The following is a 12,500-nucleotide window of genomic DNA, read 5'->3' on the forward strand; positions in this document are numbered from 1 at the left end:
GATCCAGAGCCTCTACAGTAGTGAGTCATTTAACAGAAGGGAGTCATTTAGCAGTAGGGAGTCATTTAGCAGTAGGGAGTCATTTAGCAGTAGGGAGTCATTTAGCAGTAGGGAGTCATTTAGCAGTAGGGAGTCATTTAGCAGTAGGGAGTCATTTAGCAAACTCTCTTATCCAGAGCCACAACAGTAGGGAGTCATTTAGCAGTAGGGAGTCATTTAGCAGTAGGGAGTCATTTAGCAGTAGGGAGTCATTTAGCAGTAGGGAGTCATTTAGCAGTAGGGAGTCATGTAGCAGTAGGGAGTCATTTAGCAGTAGGGAGTCATTTAGCAGACTCTCTGATCCAGAGCCACTACAGTAGTGAGTCATTTAGCAGACTCTCTGATCCAGAGCCACTACAGTAGGGAGTCATTTAGTAGACTCTCTGATCCAGAGCCACTACAGTAGGGAGTCATTTAGCAGTAGTGAGTCATTTAGCAGACTCTCTGATCCAGAGCCACTACAGTAGGGAGTCATTTAGCAGACTCTCTGATCCAGAGCCACTACAGTAGGGAGTCATTTAGCAGTAGTGAGTCATTTAGCAGACTCTCTGATCCAGAGCCACTACAGTAGGGAGTCATTTAGCAGACTCTCTGATTCAGAGCCACTACAGTAGGGAGTCATTTAGCAGACTCTCTGATCCAGAGCCACTACAGTAGGGAGTCATTTAGCAGTAGTGAGTCATTTAGCAGACTCTCTGATCCAGAGCCAATCAAAATACATTTTAATACAATTTTTTAACATAAAATGTGGAAAAAGTCCAGGGGTGTGAATACTTTCAGAAGGCCCGGTACCTACCCTCCACCCCCCTTCCCCCCAGTACCTACCCACCCCCCTTCCGCCGTACGTACCCTCCACCAGTCCCCCCAGTACCTAGCCTCCACCAGTCCCTTCCCCCCAGTACCCTCCACCAGTCCCTTCCCCCCAGTACCTACCCTCCACCAGTCCCTTCTCCCAGTACTTACCCTCCACCAGTCCCTTCTCCCAGTACTTACCCTCCACCAGTCCCTGCCCCCAGTACCTACCCTCCACCAGTCCCTTCTCCCAGTACCTACCCTCCACCAGTCCCATCCCCCCAGTACCTACCCTCCACCAGTCCCTTCCCCCAGTACCTACCCTCCACCAGTCCCTTCCCCCAGAACCTACCCTCCACCAGTCCCTTCCCCCAGTACCTACCCTCCACCAGTCCCTTCCCCCCAGTACCTACCCTCCACCAGTCCCTTCCCCCAGTACCTACCCTCCACCAGTCCCTTCCCCCCAGTACCTACCCTCCACCAGTCCCTTCCCCCAGTACCTACCCTCCACCAGTCCCTTCCCCCCAGTACCTACCCTCCACCAGTCCCTTCCCCCCAGTACCTACCCTCCACCAGTCCCCCCAGTACCTACCCTCCACCAGTCCCTTCCCCCCAGTACCTACCCTCCACCAGTCCCTTCCCCCCAGTACCTACCCTCCACCAGTCCCCCCAGTACCTACCCTCCACCAGTCCCATCCCCCAGTACCTACCCTCCACCAGTCCCCCCAGTACCTACCCTCCACCAGTCCCTTCCCCCCAGGACCTACCCTCCACCAGTCCCCCCAGTACCTACCCTCCACCAGTCCCATCCCCCAGTACCTACCCTCCACCAGTCCCCCCAGTACCTACCCTCCACCAGTCCCATCCCCCAGTACCTACCCTCCACCAGTCCCTTCCCCCCAGTACCCTCCACCAGTCCCTTCCCCCAGTACCTACCCTCCACCAGTCCCATCCCCCCAGTACCTACCCTCCACCAGTCCCTTCCCCCCAGTACCTACCCTCCACCAGTCCCTTCCCCCCAGTACCTACCCTCCACCAGTCCCTTCCCCCCAGTACCTACCCTCCACCAGTCCCATCCCCCAGTACCTAGCCTCCACCAGTCCCTTCCCCCCAGTACCTACCCTCCACCAGTCCCTTCCCCCCAGTACCTACCCTCCACCAGTCCCTTCCCCCAGTACCTACCCTCCACCAGTCCCCCCAGTACCTACCCTCCACCAGTCCCTTCCCCCCAGTACCTACCCTCCACCAGTCCCTTCCCCCCAGTACCTACCCTCCACCAGTCCCTTCCCCCCAGTACCTACCCTCCACCAGTCCCTTCCCCCAGTACCTACCCTCCACCAGTCCCTTCCCCCAGTACCTACCCTCCACCAGTCCCATCCCCCCAGTACGTACCCTCCACCAGTCCCCCCAGTACCTACCCTCCACCAGTCCCATCCCCCCAGTACCTACCCTCCACCAGTCCCTTCCCCCCAGTACCTACCCTCCCCCAGTCCCCCCAGTACCTACCCTCCACCAGTCCCCCCAGTAACTACCCTCCACCAGTCCCATCCCCAGTACCTACCCTCCACCAGTCCCCCCAGTACCTACCCTCCACCAGTCCCATCCCCCCAGTACCTACCCTCCACCAGCCCCCCCCAGTACTTACCCTCCACCAGTCCCATCCCCCCAGTACCTACCCTCCACCAGTCCCTTCCCCCCAGTACCTACCCTCCACCAATCCCCCCAGTACCTACCCTCCACCAGTCCCCCCAGTACCTACCCTCCACCAGTCCCTTCCCCCCAGTACCCTCCACCAGTCCCATCCCCCCAGTACCTACCCTCCACCAGTCCCCCAGTACTTACCCTCCATCCAGTCCCCCCAGTACCTACCCTCCCCCAGTCCCCCCAGTACCTACCCTCCACCAGTCCCATCCCCCCAGTACCTACCCTCCACCAGTCCCTTCCCCCCAGTACCTACCCTCCACCAGTCCCTTCCCCCCAGTACCTACCCTCCACCAGTCCCTTCCCCCCAGTACCTACCCTCCACCAGTCCCTTCCCCCCCAGTACCTACCCTCCACCAGTCCCCCCAGTACCTACCCTCCACCAGTCCCTTCCCCCCAGTACATACCCTCCACCAGTCCCTTCCCCCCAGTACCTACCCTCCACCAGTCCCTTCCCCCAGTACCTACCCTCCACCAGTCCCTTCCCCCCAGTACCCTCCACCAGTCCCTTCCCCCCAGTACCTACCCTCCACCAGTCCCCCCAGTACCTACCCTCCACCAGTCCCTTCCCCCCAGTACCTACCCTCCACCAGTCCCTTCCCCCCAGTACCTACCCTCCACCAGTCCCTTCCCCCCAGTACCTACCCTCCACCAGTCCCATCCCCCCAGTACCTACCCTCCACCAGTCCCTTCCCCCCAGTACCTACCCTCCACCAGTCCCTTCCCCCCAGTACCTACCCTCCACCAGTCCCTTCCCCCCAGTACCTACCCTCCACCAGTCCCCCCAGTACCTACCCTCCACCAGTCCCATCCCCCCAGTACCTACCCTCCACCAGTCCCTTCCCCCAGTACCTACCCTCCACCAGTCCCCCCAGTACCTACCCTCCACCAGTCCCTTCCCCCCAGTACCTACCCTCCACCAGTCCCTTCCCCCCAGTACCTACCCTCCACCAGTCCCTTCCCCCAGTACCTACCCTCCACCAGTCCCTTCCCCCCAGTACCTACCCTCCACCAGTCCCTTCCCCCCAGTACCTACCCTCCACCAGTCCCCCCAGTACCTACCCTCCACCAGTCCCTTCCCCCCAGTACCTACCCTCCACCAGTCCCCCCAGTACCTACCCTCCACCAGTCCCTTCCCCCAGTACCTACCCTCCACCAGTCCCATCCCCCCAGTACTTACCCTCCACCAGTCCCCCCAGTACCTACCCTCCACCAGTCCCTTCCCCCCAGTACCTACCCTCCACCAGTCCCTTCCCCCCAGTACTCACCCTCCACCAGTCCCTTCCCCCCAGTACCTACCCTCCACCAGTCCCCCCAGTACCTACCCTCCACCAGTCCCATCCCCCCAGTACCTACCCTCCACCAGTCCCTTCCCCCCAGTACCTACCCTCCACCCCCCTTCCCCCCAGTACCTACCCTCCACCAGTCCCTTCCCCCAGTACCTACCCTCCACCAGTCCCCCCAGTACCTACCCTCCACCAGTCCCCCCAGTACCTACCCTCCACCAGTCCCGTCCCCCAGCACCTACCCTCCACCAGTCCCTTCCCCCCAGTACCTACCCTCCACCAGTCCCGTCCCCCAGTACCTACCCTCCACCAGTCCCCCCAGTACCTAACCTCCACCAGTCCCCCCAGTACCTACCCTCCACCAGTCCCCCCAGTACCTACCCTCCACCAGTCCCTTCCCCCCAGTACCTACCCTCCACCAGTCCCCCCAGTACCTACCCTCCACCAGTCCCTTCCCCCAGTACCTACCCTCCACCAGTCCCTTCCCCCCAGTACCTACCCTCCACCAGTCCCTTCCCCCCAGTACCTACCCTCCACCAGTCCCTTCCCCCCAGTACCTACCCTCCACCAGTCCCTTCCCCCCAGTACCTACCCTCCACCAGTCCCTTCCCCCAGTACCTACCCTCCACCAGTCCCTTCCCCCCAGTACCTACCCTCCACCAGTCCCTTCCCCCCAGTACCTACCCTCCACCAGTCCCATCCCCCAGTACCTAGCCTCCACCAGTCCCTTCCCCCCAGTACCTACCCTCCACCAGTCCCTTCCCCCCAGTACCTACCCTCCACCAGTCCCATCCCCCCAGTACCTACCCTCCACCAGTCCCTTCCCCCAGTACCTACCCTCCACCAGTCCATTCCCCCCAGTACCTACCCTCCACCAGTCCCATCCCCCCAGTACCTACCCTCCACCAGTCCCCCCAGTACCTACCCTCCACCAGTCCCTTCCCCCCAGTACCTACCCTCCACCAGTCCCTTCCCCCCAGTACCTACCCTCCACCAGTCCCTTCCCCCAGTACCTACCCTCCACCAGTCCCCCCAGTACCTACCCTCCACCAGTCCCCCCAGTACCTACCCTCCACCAGTCCCCCCAGTACCTACCCTCCACCAGTCCCTTCCCCCAGTACCTACCCTCCACCAGTCCCTTCCCCCCAGTACCTACCCTCCACCAGTCCCCCCAGTACCTACCCTCCACCAGTCCCCCCAGTACCTACCCTCCACCAGTCCCTTCCCCCCAGTACCTACCCTCCACCAGTCCCATCCCCCAGTACCTACCCTCCACCAGTCCCTTCCCCCCAGTACCTACCCTCCACCAGTCCCTTCCCCAGTACCTACCCTCCACCAGTCCCCCCAGTACCTACCCTCCACCAGTCCCTTCCCCCCAGTACCTACCCTCCACCAGTCCCTTCCCCCCAGTACCTACCCTCCACCAGTCCCTTCCCCCAGTACCTACCCTCCACCAGTCCCTTCCCCCCAGTACCTACCCTCCACCAGTCCCTTCCCCCCAGTACCTACCCTCCACCAGTCCCGTCCCCCAGTACCCTCCACCAGTCCCCCCAGTACCTACCCTCCACCAGTCCCTTCCCCCCAGTACCTACCCTCCACCAGTCCCCCCAGTACTCACCCTCCACCAGTCCCAGTCCCCCCAGTACCTACCCTCCACCAGTCCCCCCAGTACTCACCCTCCACCAGTCCCATCCCCAGTTCTCCTGGTAGAAACCTCTGATCAGCTGTTAGTCCGACGTACATACGGCTCTTTATGGTCTCAATGTGATCTGCGTGGGTAGCATCCGTACCTGTTAAAACACACTGCAGTTACCCACAACACACTGCAGTTACCCACAACACACTGCAGTTACCTACTAACACACTGCAGTTACCCACAACACACTGCAGTTACCCACAACACACTGCATTTACCCACAACACACTGCATTTACCCACAACACACTGCATTTACCCACAACACACTGCAGTTACCCACAACACACTGCAGTTACCCACAACACGCTGCAGTTACCCACTAACACATTGCAGTTACCCACAACACACTGCAGTTACCCACAACACACTGCAGTTACCCACTAACACACTGCAGTTACCCGCTAACACACTGCAGTTACCCGCTAACACACTGCAGTTACCCACTAACACACTGCAGTTACCCACAACACACTGCAGTTACCCACAACACACTGCAGTTACCCATTAACACACTGCAGTTACCCATTAACACACTGCAGTTACCCACTAACACACTGCAGTTACCCACTAACACACTGCAGTTACCCACTAACACACTGCAGTTACCCACTAACACACTGCAGTTACCCACTAACACACTGCAGTTACCCACAACACACTGCAGTTACCCACAACACACTGCAGTTACCCACTAACACACTGCAGTTACCCACTAACACACTGCAGTTACCCACTAACACACTGCAGTTACCCGCAACACACTGCAGTTACCCGCAACACACTGCAGTTACCCGCAACACACTGCAGTTACCCGCAAGACACTGCAGTTACCCACTAACACACTGCAGTTACCCACTAACACACTGCAGTTACCCACTAACACACTGCAGTTACCCACTAACACACTGCAGTTACCCACTAACACACTGCAGTTACCCACTAACACACTGCAGTTACCCACAACACACTGCAGTTACCCACTAACACACTGCAGTTACCCACTAACACACTGCAGTTACCCACTAACAGACTGCAGTTACCCACTAACACACTGCAGTTACCCACTAACACACTGCAGTTACCCACTAACACACTGCAGTTACCCACTAACACACTGCAGTTACCCACTAACACACTGCAGTTACCCACTAACACACTGCAGTTAACCGCTAACAGTTCCCCTGATAGTCAGCTGTGTGTGTGTGTGTGTGTGTGTGTGTGTGTGTGTGTGTGTGTGTGTGTGTGTGTGTGTGTGTGTGTGTGTATACCGATTCCGTGTTTCTCCATCAGTGATATGAGGTCTGCCTCTGTGAGGAGTTGAGGAGGAGAGGTCTGTCCATCCAACATCTCTATGGCTGATGGCTGAAACTGGCTTCCCTGTTCATACACTGGGATCACCTGCAACACACACACACACACACACACACACACACACACACACACACACACACACACACACACACACACACACACACACACACACACACACACACACACACACACACACACACACACAATCAGATTAACAAACAAACATTATGTGGAGTCCCCCAGGGGTTCACAGCGGGACCCTCATATATTCAACATGATGTGGAGTCCCCCAGGGGATCACAGCGGGACCCTCATATATTCAACATGATGTGGAGTCCCCCAGGGGATCACAACGGGACCCTCATATATTCAACATGATGTGGAGTCCCCCAGGGGATCACAGCGGGACCCTCATATATTCAACATGATGTGGAGTCCCCCAGGGGATCACAGCGGGACCCTCATATATTCAACATGATGTGGAGTCCCCCAGGGGATCACAACGGGACCCTCATATATTCAACATGATGTGGAGTCCCCCAGGGGATCACAACGGGACCCTCATATATTCAACATGATGTGGAGTCCCCCAGGGGATCACAACGGGACCCTCATATATTCAACATGATGTGGAGTCCCCCAGGGGTTCACAGCGGGACCCTCATATATTCAACATGATGTGGAGTCCCCCAGGGGATCACAACGGGACCCTCATATATTCAACATGATGTGGAGTCCCCCAGGGGTTCACAGCGGGACCCTCGTGGTAAATGACCCCCCCACCTTAGTGCTCCAGCGGTCGTAGGGGTACACGTCCAGGTAGTTCCTCCTGATGATCATGAGGCCGTTAGCGGAGAACCTCTCGTGAGCGATTTCCACCTCAACCACCGTTTCCTGCCCCACAGCATCAAGGGATACGCACGCCAGGAAGTGACGCACGATGAACTCATACACACGCTGCTCGTTGCCCTGGAGACAGTAAACACATTTCAGATCAAGCAACATAGCACTGTTTTACAGATCTAGCCAGGATAGTACACTCAGTAACACTAACAGATCTTGCCGGGATAGTCCACTCAGCGACACTAACAGATCTAGCCAGGATAGTCCACTCAGTAACACTAACCGATCTAGCCAGGATAGTCCACTCAGTAACACTAACCGATCTAGCCGGGATAGTCCAATCAGTAACACTTACCGATCTAGCCGGGATAGTCCACTCAGTAACACTAACCGATCTAGCCAGGATAGTCCACTCAGTAACACTAACCGATCTAGCCGGGATAGTCCACTCAGTAACACTAACCGATCTAGCCGGGATAGTCCACTCAGCGACACTAACAGATCTAGCCAGGATAGTCCACTCAGTAACACTAACCGATCTAGCCAGGATAGTCCACTCAGTAACACTAACCGATCTAGCCAGGATAGTCCACTCAGTAACACTAACCGATCTAGCCAGGATAGTCCACTCAGTGACACTAACCGATCTAGCCAGGATAGTCCACTCAGTAACACTAACCGATCTAGCCAGGATAGTCCACTCAGTAACACTAACCGATCTAGCCGGGATAGTCCACTCAGTAACACTAACCGATCTAGCCGGGATAGTCCACTCAGTAACACTAACCGATCTAGCCAGGATAGTCCACTCAGTAACACTAACCGATCTAGCCGGGATAGTCCACTCAGTAACACTAACCGATCTAGCCAGGATAGTCCACTCAGTAACACTTACCGATCTAGCCAGGATAGTCCACTCAGCGACACTAACCGATCTAGCCAGGATAGTCCACTCAGCAACACTAACCGATCTAGCCAGGATAGTCCACTCAGTAACACTAACCGATCTAGCCGGGATAGTCCACTCAGTAACACTAACCGATCTAGCCGGGATAGTCCACTCAGTAACACTAACCGATCTAGCCAGGATAGTCCACTCAGTAACACTAACCGATCTAGCCAGGATAGTCCACTCAGTAACACTAACCGATCTAGCCAGGATAGTCCACTCAGTAACACTAACCGATCTAGCCAGGATAGTCCACTCAGTAACACTAACCGATCTAGCCAGGATAGTCCACTCAGTAACACTAACCGATCTAGCCAGGATAGTCCACTCAGTAACACTAACAGATCTAGCCAGGATAGTCCACTCAGTAACACTAACCGATCTAGCCAGGATAGTCCACTCAGTAACACTAACCGATCTAGCCAGGATAGTCCACTCAGTAACACTAACCGATCTAGCCAGGATAGTCCACTCAGTAACACTAACCGATCTAGCCAGGATAGTCCACTCAGTAACACTAACCGATCTAGCCAGGATAGTCCACTCAGTAACACTAACCGATCTAGCCAGGATAGTCCACTCAGTAACACTAACCGATCTAGCCAGGATAGTCCACTCAGTAACACTAACCGATCTAGCCAGGATAGTCCACTCAGTAACACTAACCGATCTAGCCAGGATAGTCCACTCAGTAACACTAACCGATCTAGCCAGGATAGTCCACTCAGTAACACTAACCGATCTAGCCAGGATAGTCCACTCAGTAACACTAACCGATCTAGCCAGGATTGTCCACTCAGTAACACTAACCGATCTAGCCGGGATAGTCCACTCAGTAACACTAACCGATCTAGCCGGGATAGTCCACTCAGTAACACTAACCGATCTAGCCGGGATAGTCCACTCAGTAACACTAACCGATCTAGCCGGGATAGTCCACTCAGTAACACTAACCGATCTAGCCGGGATAGTCCACTCAGTAACACTAACCGATCTAGCCGGGATAGTCCACTCAGTAACACTAACCGATCTAGCCGGGATAGTCCACTCAGTAACACTAACCGATCTAGCCGGGATAGTCCACTCAGTAACACTAACCGATCTAGCCAGGATAGTCCACTCAGTAACACTAACCGATCTAGCCAGGATAGTCCACTCAGTAACACTAACCGATCTAGCCAGGATAGTCCACTCAGTAACACTAACAGATCTAGCCAGGATAGTCCACTCAGTAACACTAACCGATCTAGCCAGGATAGTCCACTCAGTAACACTAACCGATCTAGCCAGGATAGTCCACTCAGTAACACTAACCGATCTAGCCAGGATAGTCCACTCAGTAACACTAACCGATCTAGCCAGGATAGTCCACTCAGTAACACTAACCGATCTAGCCAGGATAGTCCACTCAGTAACACTAACCGATCTAGCCAGGATAGTCCACTCAGTAACACTAACCGATCTAGCCAGGATAGTCCACTCAGTAACACTAACCGATCTAGCCAGGATAGTCCACTCAGTAACACTAACCGATCTAGCCAGGATAGTCCACTCAGTAACACTAACCGATCTAGCCAGGATAGTCCACTCAGTAACACTAACCGATCTAGCCAGGATAGTCCACTCAGTAACACTAACCGATCTAGCCAGGATAGTCCACTCAGTAACACTAACCGATCTAGCCAGGATAGTCCACTCAGTAACACTAACCGATCTAGCCAGGATAGTCCACTCAGTAACACTAACCGATCTAGCCAGGATTGTCCACTCAGTAACACTAACCGATCTAGCCAGGATAGTCCACTCAGTAACACTAACCGATCTAGCCGGGATAGTCCACTCAGTAACACTAACCGATCTAGCCGGGATAGTCCACTCAGTAACACTAACCGATCTAGCCGGGATAGTCCACTCAGTAACACTAACCGATCTAGCCAGGATAGTCCACTCAGTAACACTAACCGATCTAGCCAGGATAGTCCACTCAGTAACACTAACCGATCTAGCCAGGATAGTCCACTCAGTAACACTAACCGATCTAGCCAGGATAGTCCACTCAGTAACACTAACCGATCTAGCCAGGATAGTCCACTCAGTAACACTAACCGATCTAGCCAGGATAGTCCACTCAGTAACACTAACCGATCTAGCCAGGATAGTCCACTCAGTAACACTAACCGATCTAGCCAGGATAGTCCACTCAGTAACACTAACCGATCTAGCCAGGATAGTCCACTCAGTAACACTAACCGATCTAGCCAGGATAGTCCACTCAGTAACACTAACCGATCTAGCCAGGATAGTCCACTCAGTAACACTAACCGATCTAGCCAGGATAGTCCACTCAGTAACACTTACCGATCTAGCCAGGATAGTCCACTCAGTAACACTAACCGATCTAGCCAGGATAGTCCACTCAGTAACACTAACCGATCTAGCCAGGATAGTCCACTCAGTAACACTAACCGATCTAGCCAGGATAGTCCACTCAGCGACACTAACAGATCTAGCCAGGATAGTCCACTCAGTAACACTAACCGATCTAGCCAGGATAGTCCACTCAGTAACACTAACCGATCTAGCCGGGATAGTCCACTCAGTAACACTAACCGATCTAGCCAGGATAGTCCACTCAGTAACACTAACCGATCTAGCCAGGATAGTCCACTCAGTAACACTAACCGATCTAGCCAGGATAGTCCACTCAGTAACACTAACCGATCTAGCCAGGATAGTCCACTCAGTAACACTAACCGATCTAGCCAGGATAGTCCACTCAGTAACACTAACCGATCTAGCCAGGATTCCAGTGGGTCAGAAGTTTACATACACTAAGTTGGACTTCAAACTCAGTGCCACATTGCTTGACATCACAGGAAAATCTCTAGCTCTATATATATACCTGTAGTCTGTTGGAGTATATATATATATACCTGTAGTGTGTTGGTGTATATATATATATACCTGTAGTGTGTTGGTGTATATATATATATATACCTGTAGTGTGTTGGTGTATATATATACCTGTAGTGTGTTGGTGTATATATATATATACCTGCAGTGTGTTGGTGTATATATATACCTGTAGTGTGTTGGTGTATATATATACCTGTAGTGTGTTGGTGTATATATATACCTGTAGTGTGTTGGTGTATATAGATATACCTGTAGTGTGTTGGTGTATATATATACCTGTAATGTGTTGGTGTATATATATACCTGTAGTGTGTTGGTGTATATATATATACCTGTAGTGTGTTGGTGTATATATATATACCTGTAGTGTGTATATATATATATACCTGTAGTGTGTTGGTGTATATATATACCTGTAGTGTGTTGGTGTATATATATACCTGTAGTGTGTTGGTGTATATATATATACCTGTAGTGTGTTGGTGTATATATATATACCTGTAGTGTGTTGGTGTATATATATATACCTGTAGTGTGTTGGTGTATATATATATACCTGTAGTGTGTTGGTGTATATATATATACCTGTAGTGTGTTGGTGTATATATATACCTGTAGTGTGTTGGTGTATATATATATATATATACCTGTAGTGTGTTGGTGTATATATATATATATACCTGTAGTGTGTTGGTGTATATATATACACCTGTAGTGTGTATATATATATATACCTGTAGTGTGTTGGTGTATATATATACCTGTAGTGTGTTGGTGTATATATATACCTGTAGTGTGTTGGTGTATATATATACCTGTAGTGTGTTGGTGTATATATATATATACCTGTAGTGTGTTGGTGTATATATATTTTATACCTGTAGTGTGTTGGTGTATATATATATACCTGTAGTGTGTTGGTGTATATATATATATATATATACCTGTAGTGTGTTGGTGTATAT

The 12,500-nt window shown here is 52.9% G+C and overlaps 1 protein-coding gene across 1 annotated transcript in view; it reads right to left on the reverse strand.

Moving 5' to 3' along the window:
- The window catches only part of LOC106594146 (DNA topoisomerase 3-alpha), a 58,371-nt gene that overhangs the window by 20,523 nt on the left and 25,348 nt on the right, over positions 1 to 12,500 (reverse strand). Inside the window, exons 12-14 of the mRNA XM_082972498.1 lie at positions 7,611 to 7,796; positions 6,785 to 6,914; positions 5,495 to 5,608 (exon numbers count right to left, since the gene is read on the reverse strand). Of these exons, the coding sequence (XP_082828624.1) occupies positions 5,495 to 5,608; positions 6,785 to 6,914; positions 7,611 to 7,796 (430 nt within the window). The remainder of the gene's footprint in view (positions 1 to 5,494; positions 5,609 to 6,784; positions 6,915 to 7,610; positions 7,797 to 12,500) is intronic.

The sequence above is a fragment of the Salmo salar genome, unplaced genomic scaffold (assembly GCF_965601325.2).
Source record: "Salmo salar unplaced genomic scaffold, fSalSal1 ptg000721l, whole genome shotgun sequence".
Classification (NCBI taxonomy): Eukaryota; Metazoa; Chordata; class Actinopteri; order Salmoniformes; family Salmonidae; genus Salmo; species Salmo salar.